This window comes from Corylus avellana, chromosome 6, assembly GCF_965113065.1.
Source record: "Corylus avellana chromosome 6, dhCorAvel1.hap1.2, whole genome shotgun sequence".
In the NCBI taxonomy this organism is placed as follows: Eukaryota; Viridiplantae; Streptophyta; class Magnoliopsida; order Fagales; family Betulaceae; genus Corylus; species Corylus avellana.
The window spans coordinates 19,122,090-19,141,962 of NC_142495.1; the positions used below are offsets into that span (position 1 = coordinate 19,122,090).

At 34.3% G+C, this 19,873-nt stretch overlaps 1 protein-coding gene across 1 annotated transcript; it reads right to left on the bottom strand.

Annotated features, from left to right (window-relative positions):
- Window positions 1–4,376: 4,376 nt before the first annotated feature.
- LOC132186739 (coatomer subunit delta) lies at window positions 4,377–13,033 on the bottom strand. The gene is made up of 13 exons (XM_059600765.2): window positions 12,781–13,033; window positions 12,127–12,206; window positions 10,871–10,910; window positions 10,148–10,371; window positions 8,625–8,867; window positions 8,348–8,525; window positions 7,694–7,998; window positions 5,807–6,005; window positions 5,557–5,710; window positions 5,116–5,178; window positions 4,908–5,004; window positions 4,723–4,815; window positions 4,377–4,625 (listed from the first exon to the last, which is right to left on the bottom strand). Exons 2-12 carry the CDS (start codon window positions 12,127–12,129, stop codon window positions 4,726–4,728), a joined length of 1,596 nt encoding a protein of 531 aa, XP_059456748.1. The 5' UTR covers window positions 12,130–12,206; window positions 12,781–13,033; the 3' UTR covers window positions 4,377–4,625; window positions 4,723–4,725.
- Between the last annotated feature and the right edge of the window lie 6,840 nt (window positions 13,034–19,873).

Below are 19,873 nucleotides of genomic sequence, written 5' to 3' on the forward strand. Positions count from 1 at the left end.
TGGTGGAACGCATAAGGCCAAGAAATTTTTCCTGCCATATGCGTTGGAGATAGAGAAAGGCTTGAGATTAAATTCATTAGTACTCAGTTACATTTTTCTTAATTAATTATTTTATTTTTCTCCAATGAATGAGCTACACATTAGTTTAGAAAGCCGTTGTTAGTAAAAGATTTAGTACCCCTAGCATTTCCCTATCTTAGCAAGCCATACGCTAAATTACTATAATTTAAGAATATATTTGAAAAGAAAATTATTGTATTAGTCTTCTTTTTTAGTGCTATTTTATAATCACTTTTTGGGTTTCTATTTTATAGCAGCTTGATTTTGTATCCGTTATCAAGTTGATCATTTCGCCCAATTTCATATGGATTCTGTCAATTTTTTATTTTTAATGAAACCATATAAAATTACAATTATACCATTTTTTTAAATAAAAAAATGAAAGAGAAAAAAGGATCGAAGTGGCGGCTACGAGCCCCCACTTTTTTTTTTTTTTTGGTAAAATCCACTTAACCCCCCTCAAACTACTACTCCAATGACAATCTACCATCGAAGTATCAATTGCCACAATTTACCCTAAAACTACCAAAACAATGACAATGTACCTCCAATTTTTTAAAAATGACAAAATTACTCTTACTAAAATAAAAATAACATACTAATTTTTTTTTTTTTCAAAATGTTAAGGGTATTTTTGTCTTATTGAAAATTTTATAAGGGTAATTTTATCATTTTGCTAGCATTAGAGGGTACATTGTCGTTGTTTTCGTAGTTTGGGAGGTAAATTGTCGTAATTGATAGTTTTGGGGGTAAATTGTCATAATTGATAGTTTGAGGGGTAAATTGTCATTGTGGTGATAGTTTAAGGAGGTTAAATGGACTTTACCTTTCTTTCTTTTCTTTTTTTTTTGTCTTTTTTGAAAATTGTAAAGTTATAATTTTATGTGGACTCAAACTCAATAAGCTATAATAATAATAATAATAATAATAATAAAACTCAAAAAGCCATTTAAAAAAGTCCAAAACTTGAGGGCTAATACAATAATTTTCTTTAATTGCAATTAGGTCTGTACATACCGCTATTTGCAGATAACTGTTTTAGGATACTCATGCCCGTATATATATATATATATATATATATATATATATAAGCAAACTCACCAAATCACAAATCACAACCCTGCGCCACACTCTCAATATCTTAGATTCTCAACCTCTACCTCTTCTTTTAATTATATACTCGAAAAATTCGATTATGAGGATTCTGCGTTGTTAGCTCACGTACTAACAGAATTCCTTAGCGATGATGTTTGAATAAAAAGAAAGCAATCACCAACAACACCAACAAGGTAGCAAAGAAACTCAACTTCCTTTGTAGAGTGCAAGTTGCTAGTTTTCAATAGAGAAATTATCGGTATCAATATTTTCTTCATATTATCTTACAATTCAGCCATTAGATTAGTTCACTTATAAGTTAATGTTAAATCCCACAAATTTAATGGTTGATCTATTAAATTTATAGGAGAATATAATAAAAATATGAGCTAATTATTGACACCAATCATTTCTTTTTCTAATATGATACAAAATTATAATGACAGATTTGGATTTACACAGATTATAAATGTTGACGATTTATAATCTGTGTTGATGATATATATATATATAAACCAAAACCTTTCAAAAACAGAAGATGTGTTTTATATCATGGGACTCGAATTTCATAACATGATTTTTGATGTTCAGACAATGCGAGAGATGGATTCACCAATTCCTCTAATCCAAATCCCATGTGTTTTTAGTAAATGCAACCTCCAAGTAGTACCACATTGGGGAAATATGATTTATCCATGAAAAAGATTTCATTGTTCAACTCATTTGACAATATGAAGGACTTTTTATTATATATAAATTATTTATTACTTTTTTTTTTTTCATAATCAAATAGGAAAAGGGTTACAAGTGATCAAAATACCGAAAAGGGGTGGGCTCCCCTATAATAGACTCAAACACAGAAATTACCAACAATAACAAAGTAGGAAATGGGCCAAATAATTAGCTCGGTCCTCTCCAAGGGGCCGCATAAAGCGGTTTTAAAGGCAAAAGAAATACAGGAAGAGTCATAAACCTCATGAGGCTTACAAACCCTATTTACAATTGTAAGAACCCCATGAGGTCCAAACCCATCTGCACTCGCAGCAAAGAACATCGACCACCCAAGGGAAGTTGATATAGGACAAGCACAAATAAGATCCGGATCTAGAACTACTGGAAATGGAGTACTATCTCCAGAAGCACAAGTCTCCACTACAAAATTAAACAATACAAACAGAGGGAGACCAAAACCCACAAAACCCAAACAAAAAAATAGGAAATACATGGAAACAAAAACAAAAAAATACAGAAAAGAAAAAGCAAGCAAAAAAGTAACACAAAACCCAACAACCAGCAGAGGCAATGGTGATGGAGGAGGAGCGAACGTGCCGGCGCGTGAGTACCACGCTCAGGCGCTTGGAGCTCATTCTCCGGCAAGTGTTGTGCAAAAGGTAGATCGCATGGAGGCGGAGGTGAGCTTGGAGGATAGTGATGACGGTGGAGTGGTCTATTGTTCCGGGCATGAGGAACACGTGCCGACGCATGAGATCCACGCTCAGGCGCGTGGAGATCACACTCTGGCGCGTGCCGTGCTGGTGATGGATCAGGCGATGGTGTTAAAAAGCTGGGAGGCCAGTGATGACGATGGAATGGCACATGTAGGCTCGGGTCAATCTGAGGAGAGTAGATCGGGTTTTTTAAAAAAAACTCATCTAAAAACAAAGAAGATCCAAGCTACAACGTGGAGGACAGGGAGCGGCAAGCGGCCAAGTGGGGAAGGAGGTGAGCAACCCAGGACAGTAGGGAGATGGACGACAGAAAAAAGAAGCAAAAACGTTGTGAATTTGAGCGACTAAAAAATGAGAAAACCAAGCAAAAACAACACTGCAAAGTCGGAGATGAAGCAAAGAGGGAGAGGAGCCCTCCTCCCCCAAAATCCCACACAGACGATGGTGGAAGACCTCACAAGGAGGTAGTATATTCTCTACCTAGAGAGAAGGAGGAGCTTCTCTCACTAACTTCTTTTGAGCAGTAATTATTTATTACTTCAATTAACTTAAAGTATACTATAAACAATAATTGCCTAAAACTTGGCTCCAAGTAATTATTTTTGTTGCTTTCAAAGCTCGAAAGAGCTAAAGCCACAATCATGAACAAAAATGTAAAATAATAATAACATCACTATTGTCTCCAAGAGGTAGCTTAATCGGCTGGGACCACGCCAAATGAAGTGAAAGTCACTAGTTCGAATCCCCCCTCCCCCTCTTGTGCGGACATATAAAAAATAATAATAATAATAATAATAACATCACTATTAACATACCGTTCACAAAAATATCCATGGCATTGTTGAATAATGATAACACAGTAAAAGCTCAAGCTTGACAAATTTGTGCGTGAAAAGAACTTGAAACAGAATTTTTTTTTTTTTTAAAAAAAAAAAATCAAAACAAAAAGTATTAATTTGTACGAGTTACCCATGAGTTAAGTTAAGTTGACCCAAAATTGACTCGTTTATTTTTTAGGTCTAATCAAGTCGACCCAATTTGATCCAAATTATATTTTATTAAACCTTCTTAACCTGATAATTTTATACTGAGTTTGTGTCAAAAAGTGTCAACCTTACGGTACTTCCCTCTTAAACTTCATGAGAACCATTCAATTGTTGAAATAATAATAATAATAATAATAAAAAGAAAAATAGCTTGCTTTTGGGCAGTGTCCAACAACAAAATGATTACACTTGTCTACGGCCTTGTTTGGTAAAAGGGTTAGAGTTGACTTAGACACTGTTCATCACCATTTCCCAAAAAAATCAACATCAAAACATTTTCACTTTTTATATCACATAATTCACTTTTTATTATTATTCAAATAAAAAAAAATCACTACAAAACAAAACTTTTTCACTTTTCCATACCACTTTTTCACTTTTTTATACAAAACATTCTTACTTTTTTTTTTTCCACATCAATCTAGATCAACTAAAGTATCTAGGCCAACTCATTTACCAAACACCACTACAATGGGGAAGAATATTGGATTTCAAATTGGGTGTTTCTGGGAGCACATTGGACACCAAAATAGACATTGAAAACAACTTGCCTTTTCACTTAACCCTTGTGCATAATTTATTGTTACATAGTTGTATTCTTTTATTCTTGCATAACTCGTATTTATACTTAAGAAATAGCATTTTCCATAGTTCTGCAGAATCAGCTCTCTCTTTCCATTTTTTTCCCCCCTCTAATTAGTAAACATACATAATGTGTACACTAAAATAAACAAAACAAATCTCTTTGGATTTTAAGTTGGTTCAATTGTACTGGCAGCATATGGGCCAGGCTAGACATACAAAATCCCAAAATGAGAAAAATCGCAAGTAAAATCCAAGCTCTACAGAGATCCTTAGGCTGAAATCACAACAGAAATGCGATTGCTAGAATCCAGCCTGATGTACAAGAATCCAAAGACAAGCAGAAATATGGGTTGCCAAGTGGGGCAAATGCAGTTATTGCAAGAAGTATCTCCTACATATAAGGTTCATACAAGTGGATATAATAAGTCCATCGATCTCACTTCTTATAGAGTAGAAAAGGTATAACATCAAAATTTTAACCCACTCACCACTCACACCACTTGGTAATTCTCTGTGATTAACTGTGTTCTCTGGGCATGCTTTGGCGGGACTCCGCCCTTCAGAGGTATCACATTTATAACCTGCAAGTGAAGTAGAAACCAAAAAAGTACCTCTCACGGTATCAGAAAAATAGCCTGTTACAATTGTCAAACACGAAGGAAGAAGAGCAAACCTTTAGATCACTGAATGTGTTAGTGGCTGAGAACCGCACAGAAATCGGGAAGAATATAGATGAATCTGTTGGAGGAACAACAAACTCCATGGATCCACTGCCAAGGATTCAATAGTGAAACACAAGAAATTTGTAAGCACTGGTATTAAAAATGAAAATGTAGCACTGCAAGTTTTGAAGACCAAAGAGTCCAGGGTTTACAACAAACCTTCGGTTTGAGTTATCAATAAGAAGAATGGACCACTCCAACACAGAATTCCTCGAGTCATACCTGAAGTCAAAAGCAGTGCAAAAGGTAACAATAATAACAGACAAAAGTAAATGTTTAAACCGCGTTAACTTTTCAAACAATACGCTAATTCAAATCTTTTCTCAAATTTGCAGTCACAAAGTATGACTTTGGCACCTTCTATTTTTTGGACACTACCATCTTAATCAAGTCTCTTCTTCAATAACTATAAATGGTGAAAATCTTGTGCAAACTATCAGTGTCTCGTGTAATTGTAACTTTGATTGACGCATATACCCGAAGGCGTTGAAAACCTTGATTCAAATACTTCATAATATAGCCAGTTATGGCATTCCTAAATAGTTATTGATAAATTAGATGTTAAAATAAAAGAACACGACATAAAATTGAATCTCGCACCTCCATTCTCCATCAATCTGCCTAACATTTGGTGCCTCTCGAAGAGCTGGAAGAGGTACTGAGATCACAACATTCCGTAGATCAAACATTGATGAAGCTTCATATTCAATGCTGACATAAGTTTCATTTCCAGAAACAGAGGGCCAGCAGTTGACTGAAACATAAATTAATTCATGTAAAAGTTAAGAGCACAGAACATAAATTGTATACAAGGAAGATGAAAGATGGGAAGTGTAAGATTTTAACCCACTTGTCAATGGCACCACTGACTCATCTGTACTTTGCATTCTCCACTTCAACAGACCAACACCTGTTGCATCACCACCCTGACCGGTTGGGAAAGGCCTATTTGGGTCCTTAAGGCCTAGAATATTCTCGTTGGAAAATAACTCTTTGTTCATATTAGGGTGCGTCTTGAAAAGGATACCTGGATTCCCACCGGTTTCAATCTGAAAAATAAGTCACAATTTGTCATAATTGCAGTGAAGCAAAAGCACAAAAACTGTCGCCGCATGGGCAGCCAAAAATATACGTTAAGCAGAGACAAAATTTCAAAATAAACATTAGGAAAAAAAATGCAACTAGAGAATTGATTCAACTAGGATTATAAAATTATTGAAAAAAAGTGGGGATACTGCTCACCTCACTGGAGCTGTATTGTTCATAATACTGTACCACAACACTTTGGCAGCTTTTGTTTCAAGGCTTTTTTTTTTTTTTTTTTTTTTTTGATAAATAATAACCAGTATTATTAAAAGCGTAAGGCGTCCCTAGGTACACAGGGAATATACAAAGGATCACCTAACTAGAAAAAGAAAAGCGAGTAAAGAAATCATCATAACTAATCGACAACAGATACAGATGTGCTACAGTCCAATGACACAAAGTGTGAAAACAAGAGGATAAAATGTCATCCAAAGACCTCTCCAAGTCCTTAAAGCACCTATTATTTCTTTCCTGCCATAAACACCAAAACAGACACGTAGGCACCATCTTCCACACCACAACACTCCTCCACCTCCCAGAAGACCACCAATAGGCTAAAAGATCAAAAACTTGTCTTGGCATCACCCAGGCCATCCCAAAGAGACAAAAGATGGCGTACCACAAAGCAGAAGCAACTTCACAATGAAAAAGAAGATGATCCACCATCTCCTCACTCCTCTTGCACATGCAACACATGTTTATCACAATGACGTGACGCTTCCTGAGATTATCCAAAGTTAGAATTTTGCCTAGAGCCGCTAACCAAACAAAAAAAGCCGCTCTCGGAGGAGTCTGCGTCCTCCACACACTCTTCCAAGGGAAACTTCTACCCTCATTGCCAGCCAAAGCAAGAAAGAGGGCCTTAACCTTGAAAAGACCTTTTTTGGAAGAAGTCCACCACAATCTATCTTCACACCCTTGTCTTACTCTGACTGAATGCAACACCTGAAGAAAGGATGCAAAGACTTCCAACTCTCAATCATGTGCCTCTCTATTGAAACTCACATTCCACTAATTTGAACCTCCCAACATCTCCATATTAGCCACAACTGAAGCATTCTTCTCACGAGCAATTCCATATAAAACTGGAAAGGCTACCTTGAGAACCGAATCTCCACACCACAAGTCATGCCAAAAGCTAATCCTCGCTCCATCCCCCACCAAGTCAGGCTTTTATTTTGATCTCTTTCTTGAGTCCTTTTATTTAGACTATTTTCATAGGGTGAGATTTTATTATTTTCAAGGCTTAGGATATAATTTAAGTAGGGTTCCTTTCTATCAAAGTGAGTTTAAAGGTTGTAATTGATTATTATTCCGATTTCATATAAATTTTCAGCAAAGCTATTTTCATCCTTTTCCCTAGCTGCCTGGCTCAGAAAACTAAGAAGACCAGCCCTTTAGCAGTGATTTTAACCTATATTAGTCTATCTTCAATCTTTGTTAGAGTAATAATTAGATAATTAAATTTATCATTTCTTATAAGTATAAGTTTTTGTGACAACTGGTGACTTAATATGGTATCAAAGCAGAGATCCTGAATTCGAACTTTGACTTTACCGTTTATCTCCTATTTCAATTAAATATTTCCTATGTTATGTCTCACTTGTTGACTAACTATGCACAAGCGCGCAGAGAGAGAGAGAGAGAGTACCTGAACTTGGATATGCCCATCTTCTTCATTAAGAATTTGAAGTGACAATGTTCCTTGAACATCAAAGTTACTAACTCCACCATCTCGTTTCAGTGTCACATTGAGTTTCTCCTCAACAGTCAAAGTGATGGGATCAGTTAGTGGTGGAGCAGCTGATCTGGACTGGCCTGTCTTTGGCTGCACGTCCTCAAGAATTACTTCCCCTTCTGCCTTCAAGGATTCTATGAACTGGTTTGTCTTTTGAGATTTACCAAGCTGCATGCCAAGACCTTTTGGAGGAGCAGTGGCAGATGAAGGTGGACGACCTAAGGACGAGGCATACAGTATCATAAGGGTTTCGAGCGGTAAACATATATCCAGCATGAAAAAATAATTTTAGAGAAGAGAGACCTGTGTTCCGCAAAGAGGCAACCAGTGTAAACCTTAAACACAATGCATTGCAATGTATTTAAATGATATTCTAACATCTGTTTCTAGAAGTTGACAACACATATCTCACATGTTTATGAATAATGTACAAGAGCTAATTATTAAAATGTATAAACAGAAGATTCTCATGAATCTAAAACATTTGCCAAATATCAACATTATCCACAACTCATCAAGAATGAAAGTGCCCATGTAGAATATTCATCTGGACAAACAGGCACAAACCTTTGGACTTGGTAGAAAAGGATTCAATATCAGTGCTCAATCCAAAGCCGGAACCACTTCCAAAACCACCTCCGCCACCACTAGATATGTTCATATCACCAAAGCTACTCTCAATTCTTCCAGAGCCCATTGACTGTAAAGAAATAAACCCTCCTTTATCCCCTCTCCCCCTTTCAATCTGCAGAATATGTAACAATAAATTTTATAAGGGATGGCTGATGACTGGGAAAATAGGCAGAAAATATATACAGAAGCATTGCAGGTCCTTTAAGGATACCTTGCTTTTGTCAATCTCACTAGCTTTGCGCTTCATAATATCCTTGGTTTCATTGATCTTGCTCTGCAATACCAGCTTGTGCAATTTCTCTTCATGACTCTCCATCTCACAATACTGTTTAACCTGTGCAACAGTTACATTTTCCTTGTGCCCAAGGGAGATGACTTCATCAAAAGCAAAAATCAGCTCAAAAGCTGTCTTGCAAATTCCCTCTTCATCTAGAGAATAGGCATATTCAGGTACCTAGAAATATTTAAGGAACAAACTCGATGCCTCTATTTGACATGTTCAACGTGTATATTTTTTAAGGACATCTTTGACATAAATATCGTAAAAAACCTCACATGCCTCAGAAACTTCTGAAATTGTAAAAATGGGAAATGATGAAGAATACAAGAGGTTCAAAAAAAAAGAGCTTCAGAGAGCAAATAAATCTGAGAATGATGGTCGGCAGGCCCACTTAAAGATCAAGTCTAGCTGATTTTTTTTTTTTTTTTTATAAGCAATGAATTTACATCAAAGAGAGCAGAGGGACGCAACCCTAATACACAAAGTATATCAGGGAAAGAAACAGTCACCAAATATTCACCTAAGGTAATCCCAAAACCAGTTATAAACCTTTAGTCATGTTGTCTTACGTATTAGAGCCTTAAATCATAGTTTTCCCTATACTTAGCTCACCAAATTAGCAGACATAGTCAGCTTCTGAATCTGTCCTAGGCCATCCATGAGGTTTATTTTAAGTAAGACAAGTTGTTTCATTGGATCCTTATTTCAGGCCTTTAGTAATCAAAACTAGTCAATCTGCCTAGATCCTGTCTCTAAATTGGGGGGTTCAAGAATAAGAAGTGCCAAACGACTATACAAAGTCTATGTAGTCTGTCAGCTTAAGAGAGATATTCAGAGAATTTTCAGCAGCTTCAAAGCTCTTTCAAGAGCGTGTGATTAACTCCTCTCCAGCATGATTGCTAGGCACAATTGATCAGGCTTTCATTTCTTTCGTTTTTCTTTTTGTCTCTTTCTCTAATCTAAATTCAAATAACCAGACCTTAAATTGTTCAATTAAACCTACAAAAAGTAGAGAAGAAAACCTGTAATTTTTTTTTTTTTTTTTTGATAAGTAAAATGCTTTGGTGATTAGAACCGATAATGGCTTTACCTGTAATTTATTCCACGCCCATCTCTTCTACCAAGCCCTAACAACTAGTAAACCTTTCTGTATAAAACAAATCGCTTGGCAAATAATTACGAAAATGAAGGTTCCTAAACTGAAAAAGAAACAAGAAAAACAAAACAAAACAAAATCTAGTATGCACTAAGAAAGCTTCAGGAGATGAAAAGGAGATAAGGCATAAGCATATGGGGCACAAAAAGATCAAAAAAGTAGGACCCAGATCCACACAAGTAATATTTAAGTTATAGCAACAACCTAACATATATCCAAACTTAGTCAATCAAAGAAATCAAGGGAAACTTAAGTTCAGGCCATGAAATAGAACAATCGACCACCAAGAAAAGGATACAAGCTTAGAGAGCAGCCTCAAAGTCTCCAAATCTTCAAGGATGTTGCTTTGTTTGTTTGTCACAAGTAGCAAGTACAGAGCTTCTATTGGCTGGTAAACATAGCGCACATTCTCTGTCTCAACATATGTGTGCTGCTTCCCAGTTCCTACCAACTTGGGAAAAGCTGCAAGAAGACCTTCAATTCTTATACGAGTCATATCCACAAACTGCCTCGAAACAAGCACTGCAACCAAACAAAAAATACAAAATGTCAACAGAAACAACTCAATGATGTCATCGTACTCCATATAGTGACTAACAAATGAAAAACTAAAACAGAGCAAGGTAATCAATGACAGATCCTGCTCTAGAAATAACACATTTAAGAAAGTGAACATCAGCAAAGAATTAATGTACCATTCAAACTCACATTTATGGAATTTGAACATAGAGATGTCAAGTCCATACTAATGTTGAATAGAATCATGATCAAAAAGAATTGCATGATTTTGAATTCAAATGACAATATAGGAAACATGCAATTTTCCAAGCCTCGAAATATTTCTCAAAAAAAAAATTGAGATAAAAAAAATAGCAATAATAATTCGTGAGATACATCATAAAAAAAAAAAAAAAAACTACCCATCAAGGTGGATAGTTATTGAGATCAACAAGAAGGAAATTAAAGATTTTTCGATAACTCAACTCAAGGAAAAACTGCAACTGACAAGCAAAGAACTCACCTTTACCAGACTTGCTTACAATAGAAGCGGCAAGAACAACCTATATCGCAAATCAATGTAGTTAAGAAACAATTTTGTTCGAATGTATACTACAAATAAAGGAACAGCAAAAATAAGTAATATGTGCCAAAAACGAATTAAACCAGAACCAAACTAGGTTGAATCTTGAATAAAAAGTTTTAGAGAATGCTTAAAGGAGACAAACTATAGAGAACCATAGTACAAAGCTTTAGACTATCCTCTCCATATTGGTACAGATGTATAGAGTGAGTTCAAAATGTTAGAACTGTAGTAAATTGGTTTCAGATTCTTATATATGTACATGTCTGGTGTAGATAAGAAGAGCACCTCCATGCATATGTGCACAGTAGTCATAATTGATTATCCCATAGTTATATAATTTTACATGTTTTATTTCAAGAGCTTCTCCGGAGTTCATATAGGGGCCTAGAAGTAGCACAACTAAACAAACTACTTAGAGGTAATATGGGGCAGTGTGAGACCTTTCAAAGTGTAGCAGTGTGGAAGATGATCACATAATGCTAAATGTAGTATATCTAGAAAAAAAAATGATTGTAGTTTTGAAGATTGTGAGAGAATGGAGATGGAACTAAAGGTATTCTTCATAAAAACCCTTCACCGCTGAACAATTTGCCAATGATTGTCTTCATATTTCTCTTGCATACTTCCTATATACTTGGTTGCACTCTTTCACTTTTAATGAATTTCAATCACTAATCAAAAAAATTGAAGTATCCTTGTCAATTTATCTCCAAAAAAAAAAATCATCTTTTTTTTTATACACAGATCACATAATCTCCTATAGTTTTAACAACCCACCAATCATAATAAGGTTCATGCATTATTTTATGGCAACACATACTTTTATTGACATTACAATTCTGAGGGTGACATTATAGTGGAATGCAATATTAGGCAATAATAAATGTCAACCATTCAAGAAAATGAGCTACTAGGAATGCAACGCTCTATGCAGGCCGCAGCAATGCAATATGTTGCAAAAAGAGTACTCATTCTAATTGCTGAATTATGGTATGACATTAATTCCAAACCCTATAACTCAATTGAGAAAAGCACTGAAAAAATGAAAAAATAAAATACATTCTACTCATTCCAATTGCTGAATTATGGCGTGATATTAATTCCAAACCCTGTAACTCAATTGAGACCGGCACTCAAAAACTGAAATAAATAAATAAAGATAAAAAAATATATATATTAGTAAGAACCCTTACCATCTTGACTTATTCAGAAATGAGAACCAACAAAGACCAGCTGAAAAGGCAGCAAAGGAAACTGTATTTGTATCGAGCACCTAAAAGAATGAAATATGTTGTTAACCACATAAACATTACAATAAGAAGCACAACCATGTACAACCCAATTGTTACACAAAGAATAGTAAATAGCACAATTAACACGCACACGCACACAGGGGCATCATCATCACTACATATGAAATGGAAAATGGTTGCATGGAACCGGATCTTTCGAATTAAACCAGAGCCCAGATTCGAAGTCCACAATCTAATGATTTATACGAAATCAGAAATTCCAAATCAGATCAAATGCATACAGCAACTAATCACAACCTTCACAAAAATCCAAATTTGCAACGATACAACTGATGTAATAATACAATAACACCGAATCTTCGCATAGAAGATCGTCGTAAGCTCTGATCTCGGGGGAAAGCCACTACTGGGAGCAGAGTTGAACCCAAAAAAAAAATTACAGATTTAGAAAATTTTGAGAAAATGGCTTAAACCATCACTCACAAGCCACGGGCTCATACGAATGTCAAATCCATCATGGAAAACAAAACTTAAACCATTGACAAAAAAAAAAAAAAAGTACCAATAGATGGCATAATAATGTTTGAGAGAGACCTGTTGGCACGAAGGCAATCGATGACGCCGGATCTGTGAATCTACGACAACATTTTGTCAATGACAGAGAGAAGAACGGGAGATGTAGCTCGATTGTTCGGCGAAGACGCAATTTTCGGAGAAGAAGTAAACGGCGATGGCAATTCGGCGAGGAGGTGTCCGGGGGGGAGTGAGAACGATCCGGCGTTTTGTCAATAGGAGAGACACAGAGAAGAACGGGAGAGAAGAACGGAAGAGAAGAAAATATGAAACTTTAGATTAAATCTGGTCTTCAAAAGAAATATTAAATGACCAAATTAAATGCTAACCGTCCGATCTGGAAAATAAATAAATAAATAGAACATAAATACCAGATCGTCTAAAAAATAAAATTAAAACTTTTATGTATATATATAAGAAGACAACTATGCCAAAAAAAATAATAATAACTTACCTTCCACCACCAAATATAAATAAATTAATATTTTCCTTAGTTTCATAATATTATTTATTCTACAAATTCCATTATGAAAAGAGTATGTTTAGTTATGATTTATTAACTACTCTTAAAAAAAAATCAATATGGTGAAAAAAAAAATAATAAAAATAAAAATAAAAAACCTAATAATATGTTAGTATATATATGCTATAACTAATATCAATATGTTTTTATGAGATAACTCTTCTAAAATTAATTTTTTATCTCCTTAATTTTATTTTCTTCATCCCCCTTACCTAAAATTGGATATGAGCAAAGCGTACGATAGGGTAGAATTGAATTTTTTGGAGGCTATAATGAAGAAGATTGGGTTTGCAAGTCAGTGGGTACAATTGATTATGACATGCATTCAGATGATCTCTTATTCGATGTTGGTCAATGGACAATCGTATAGAAAGATTGTTCCAACTCGAGGTATCAGGCAGGAGGATCCACTATCTCCATATTTTTTCATATTGTGTGCGGAAGGTCTGAGTTCACTTCTCCAGCAGGCTGAAAGAAATTGACGGATTACAGGGCTTCCTATTACTAGGTGTATTCGTTTATGTTAGAATATAAGGAAAGTATATAATATTTTTCGTATATTCCATAATTAAGTTGATATTAAAATATTCTCTATTTATAGGTTAATTGTAATCATATATTTGGATTGTAATCAAATCAAGAGGATTTGATTACCAAACTTATATTTATACATTACCCTATAAGGACCTTTGTATTGTAAAAAAAAAAAAAAAAAGTAAATGAACACAATGTAGCCCTTAGAGGTATTCCGAGTGGTGGACGTAGGTGTCTAACACCAAACCACCCGTAAATTCTTTGTGTTCCTTTTCTATATTGCTTCTGCTCAATATTCCGCATATCATTATTTCAACATGGTATCAAAGCTATTTCAATAGCTTAAACACTTGTGTTTTGCTGATGATAGCCTGCTTTTCTGTAAGACGAGCATTATTGAGTGGCTATGTATTCAGGAGCTCTTTGCTATTTATAAGAAAGCTTCAGGACAAAGAATAAGGAGAAAACTTCAGTCTTCTTCAGTAAGAATACAAAAACAGAGGCGAAAGATCTTATTCTTTGTAATGCGGGTGTCAATTCAACTAGAAGATATGAAAAGTATTTAAGGCTGCCTGCTCTAACTGGGAAGTCAAGTGAGTGCTTTCACAAGCATAAAGGGGAGAATTTGGGATAGGATTAATGGGTGGAATGAGATGTTTTTATCTCAAGCAAGGAAAGAAGTACTGTTGAAGGCGGTGGTTTAGGCTATTCCAACATACGCCATGAGTGTATTCCTTTTGCCAAAAACTTTAAGTAAAGACATTAATTCCATGATGTCTAAATTTTCGTGGGGGCATAAGGATAATGGATCGAAAATGGCATGGATGATTTGAGAAAAGATGGGAAGGGGGGAGGAGAAAGGTGGTATGGGCTTCCGAGATTTAGAATTGTTTGGGATTGCATTTGAGGAATAGAGCTTTTAAGTCAAAATGAGCTTTTGGGCAAAAGTTTTATTTTTAAACTTTTGCTAAAAGTGCGTTTTGGCAATTTCTAGGTTTTTTGGACCCTTAAAAGTGCTTTTAATTTTTTTACCAAACGAGTAATTTTTTCTTCAAACGGACTTTTTGTATGTTAAAAGCATTTTTAAGCTCTCAAACGCAATCCCAAACAGGCCCTTAAAGTGTTTTAATTTAGCCTTGTTGGCAAAACAGGGGTGGCAGATAATTCAAAATCTTGATTCTTTGGTGGCTCGGATATTTAAAGAAAAGTATTTCCACAATGACTCTTTTCCAACATCCAACCTTGGTACGAGACCTTCATATGCTTGGAGGAGTGTGTGGTTAGCAAAACAGCTTCTTCAAGAGGGATTAATATGGAGGGTTAGGGATGGCAATGACATAAAAATCTGGAAAGATAGATGGGTTTCATCACCATCAACATATTCTATCTCATCTCTGGTTAGTATGCTTGATGTTGATGCTCGGGTTAGCTATCTTATAGATGGAGATACTAAATGGTGGAATAAAAGTTTGATCTATGATATTTTTAGAAAAGAAGAAGCAGATCTCATATGTGGTATGGCAATTTGTCCGAGACAGCAAAGTGATAGTCAGGTATTAGGGCTAGCTATCAGTCATATCGGTCCGGTTTTGGGGGTTTTCGGTTACCGACCGATAAGCTATCGGTTAATCAGTTAGGAACCGATTACCAACTGATAAGGTTTTATACCGAAAATTATCGGTTAATCGGTAATCGGTTAAACCGGTTTTCGTGGGCTTTTTACTTTTTGCTAATTGGGGCAAAAATTAATTGTTTTGGGGGCCCAAATACTTTTTGTTGGACTAAAATAACTTACTAAAAATTAGTTGTTTTAGACCTTTTGGGGGCCTTTTTATTTATTTATTTTGGCTAAAATAGCTTATTGAAATTTTTTTTTTATATTGATCCACCACATCTTTTTTATATTATAAAATAAAAATCAAAGGAATAAACTGCCAATGACCTTGAGCTAAAGTTATAGTAGTGATCAATTATTTACTTGCTGAGGTTGTAAATTAACAAGGTTTCAATGCTAACCCTTTCTAGCTATCTTATCAAGGAAACAGTTGGGGAAGGCAAAGGAAAATTTATTAAGAAATCAAGGCTATTTTCATTTTCCTCGTTGTTTCAGAAATCTAAACAAAATCTAAAAATTTGTGATCAACCATTCCAAGCACATGGTTAATATCCTTTGCTTGTTTCATCATCAAGGACACAATCAATCCATTTCTATCATGCCATTGTGTCATTCTATACTATCTTGCAAATTACTTTTTGAGATTAAAACCTTACATTTGTCATATAGATAGAAAAAGTCAATAAAACAGAGAAGCCTAGCTAATGCAATTACAAACTTATTTTCATGTCAACTTAAACAACCGTAAAAATTAAAATAACAGTCACAAAATATTAATGTGTCTTTAGAAATTCTAATTAGACTAAGCAAATCTCAACCAAACAAAACCAATTAATAAAAAATGTTTTCACAAAAGGCAAAGAAATCACATCCAATGCATTCATTAAAGTAGCAAACACTGCACCAATCTTGCAATCTCAAATCAACAAAACTCAAAAAAAAAAAAAAAAAAAAATCAAACCTACCCAAACCCAAATTAAAATCCATCCAAGAATAATAAACAAAGTATCAACTAAGTAAAGTCGCTTAGTAAAAAGAAAATAAGTTAAATAACCCACATAAAGGGCAACACCAATTACACAAATATAGTAGAGAGAAAATATAAAGATAGTCATCAATATGGATAAACATAAACACAGTTACATAATAATTTCCATGATCCACTTCAAACATGGATTATCTTCAATTCCTTAAATTTGCTTCCTTCAATAATCCAACAAATCAAAACATAAACATAGTGAATCGCTATTAGTGATTAAAATTAAAGAGTAAGAAATAAATATCAAGTAAGAAAAAAATAAAATGCAAAAAACTTACCAAATACTTTAAACAAAACATCACCCCGCAAAGTTCATCCATCAAGTCTTAATCCGCGTCAAATGTGAGGGAATTAGACATAATTTCTACCACAATGAAATTTTTAAAGGATTAATAAAAATAATTTAATCAAATAATTAGAACAATGAACAAATTTGAAATTAACAAATATTACTCGACTCAAGCTTGTAGCTTTCTTCATCTTCAATATTAGGCAAGAGTGACTCACCAAACTCAAAATTGGGAGAAGATCTCAACCAATTCTAACAACAAATAAGAGTTTTCACTGTTTTTAGAACCAAAGAACTTCGAAAAGGTTCTATGATGCGACCTTTGATGTTAGACGCTGACTCAGAAGGAACAAAAATAAGTGGAATTGCCAGGACATCCCGTGCTATCTCGGTGAGAACCGGAAACTTTGCCTTATTTACCCTCCACCACATTAAAATATCAAAGGTCTCATTTGGTGTCTCGACCTCCTCCGTACAATATTGTTCTATCTCTATCCAACACATCATCACATTTTTGGACGCCCGAAATGAATGGTAAATAGCTAAAGCATCTTTCTTATTAGTACCCACACCTCCTGAACTTGTACCCACACCCACACCTTCATTTGAAACCCTAGCCCCACTTTCTCCAACATTCTTAACATAATGTTGATATAACTGGTCCAAGATACTCTTTAAGTTGTCAACAATTTTTTTTGCTTTTGGTATACCCACATTTGTTTGTAATCAAAATTCCAAGACAAATATCTTGTAATGTGGATCAAGAATAGAAACAAGAAACAACAAGGGGTTAATAGCCTCAAAGTCTCCCCAATACTTATCATATTTCTCTTTCATTTTTGTTACCATGTTACTCAACGAATAATCATCACTTTCACGATACTCCATCAAACAATGATAAACATTTTGGAGTATATTAAAAAACAAGTTGGAAGTTGAGTACGAGGAACCCAACATTTGAATTGTCTCCTCATAAAACACACGCAGAAATTTAACAAAGTACCAAACCTTCTTCCAATCATCTTCAGTCAAAGCCCCCAACGAATCCCTCCCACCACTATCATCATTCAAATAGTTAAAAAAATTCGAATCTTCGTCTAACATAAGATCAAATACCCTTTCATACTTTTGTGCCACCTCCAACATGGTATAAGTAGTGTTCCATATAGTGGAAACATCAAGTTTCAATGAAGATTTACACCCAAGTGTCTTCCTTTCTATACAAGACTTAAAGAAGGCCAATCTTTTGGGGGGGAGGATCCCTTCACATACTTCACCATATTTCGGATCATTTCAATTGAATCATGTACATCATTCGTACCCTCCTGCATAATTAAATTTAGAACATGCGGACAACACCTTACATGAACAAACTCATGGCGACAAATAACATCTTTAATTGACATATTTCTTTTTTTTTTTTTTATATATTCACTAATTGCCTTGTCATTAGCATTTGTATTGTCAAGTATTATTGCCAACAAACAGTTAATCCCCCATTCCACCAAACATTGCTCTATTTCCTTGATAATCGTTATTGCCTTGTGATCCGACACTTGGCGTATGACATCCTATAAATTTTGTAAATTAAAATAAAATTATAAAGCATTTTTGTTTATATATATATATATATATATATAGTTGCTGTATTTAATTCATGTGATTATACATAAATGTGAATATTTATATACTCATATATAGAAAAGCCATTAGAATAGAATGTTAGGTGAGTTTTTATCCAATTAAATATCATGTAGATCTCCTAGAATATAGGAGGAGATTTTATCTCTTCTTAACTCAACGTGGTACGTGATAGGTATATATACATATATAAGAGAACTCTTTTAGTTAAGAGAGTATTAGTGAGATTATTAGCCTATTAAATACTTTGGAGTCTTCTAGATTTTAGGGGGATTTATTACTTAATAATAATAATAATAATAAAAAGAGACGTAGACTCCAAGCCAATTTTATCAACGTGTCTTACTCTTCTAATTGATTTGCCACTTGTATTTCATGCGTAAGATGAAGGCTTCCACGTAATGGACATTTGTCCTTTTGCATGGATCTCCCCATATCCATTTTGGCACTTGTCCCTTAGCTTGATTTTTGTTTTATTATATCTCTCTCTCAACTCTCCTTGATATATTATAAATACCCAAAAAGTCTTCATTTCTCATCAGGACCACACAGTAGAGAAAACAAGTTAGAGGTTATTTCAAGTTTTTTTTTTTTTGCAACCTCATTTCTAACACAGCAGCGGTGAGGACCCCCTTTCTCTATTATCATTTTTTTTTTTTTTGAAAGTGATTTAGGATAGGTTATTATTTGCTTCTTATGGGTATTTTAGGATTCTTGTATGAGTGGTTATTTAAGGAGTTTGACTCTTATTATTGAAATGTTAGTTTTGTAGGTTTTATAAGGATTATATATATTTTTTGTTTTGACAAATTTTTTTAATATGTTCACATAAGTCAGTATAATATTTTTGTGATTAGATATTATACATCCATAATAATAATAATAACAATAATAAATTTTTTTATATGTGTAAGACTTGTTGGATAAATGATTAGCACCTCACACATGTGTGTGTATATATATATATAATCACGTTGTTTTGTGTGTACATATATATATATATATATATATATATATATATATATATATATATATATATATTTTATTTAAAATTTTGACTAAAACTTTAATATACTCCGCTAAGCTCATCTTTGCAATTTATTTAGGTGAAAGGATGACTCGATTCAACTCAACATCAAATCCAAGTAAGGGGACACCACCAAAAACCCCAACAAATTTTATAAGTCTTTTGGAAAAATGTTGAGGATTTTATGAAGAATTCATTTACATGATTTTCAATTGCACTTCCTTTCATATTTTAATGCCAACTGTTATTCAATCATATGTCATTGTTTAAGAATTTTACATGTTACAGTTACCTTATTTCATGAATTATGCATGAATGCAATTATGAATGAAAAGAACTCTTAAAGTTCATGGTATAGCATACAGTTACAGATGAGCTTACAGATCATATGAAATGTTATATGTGCATTCATTGCTATAAATGTTTAACCCGAGACATGATTATAG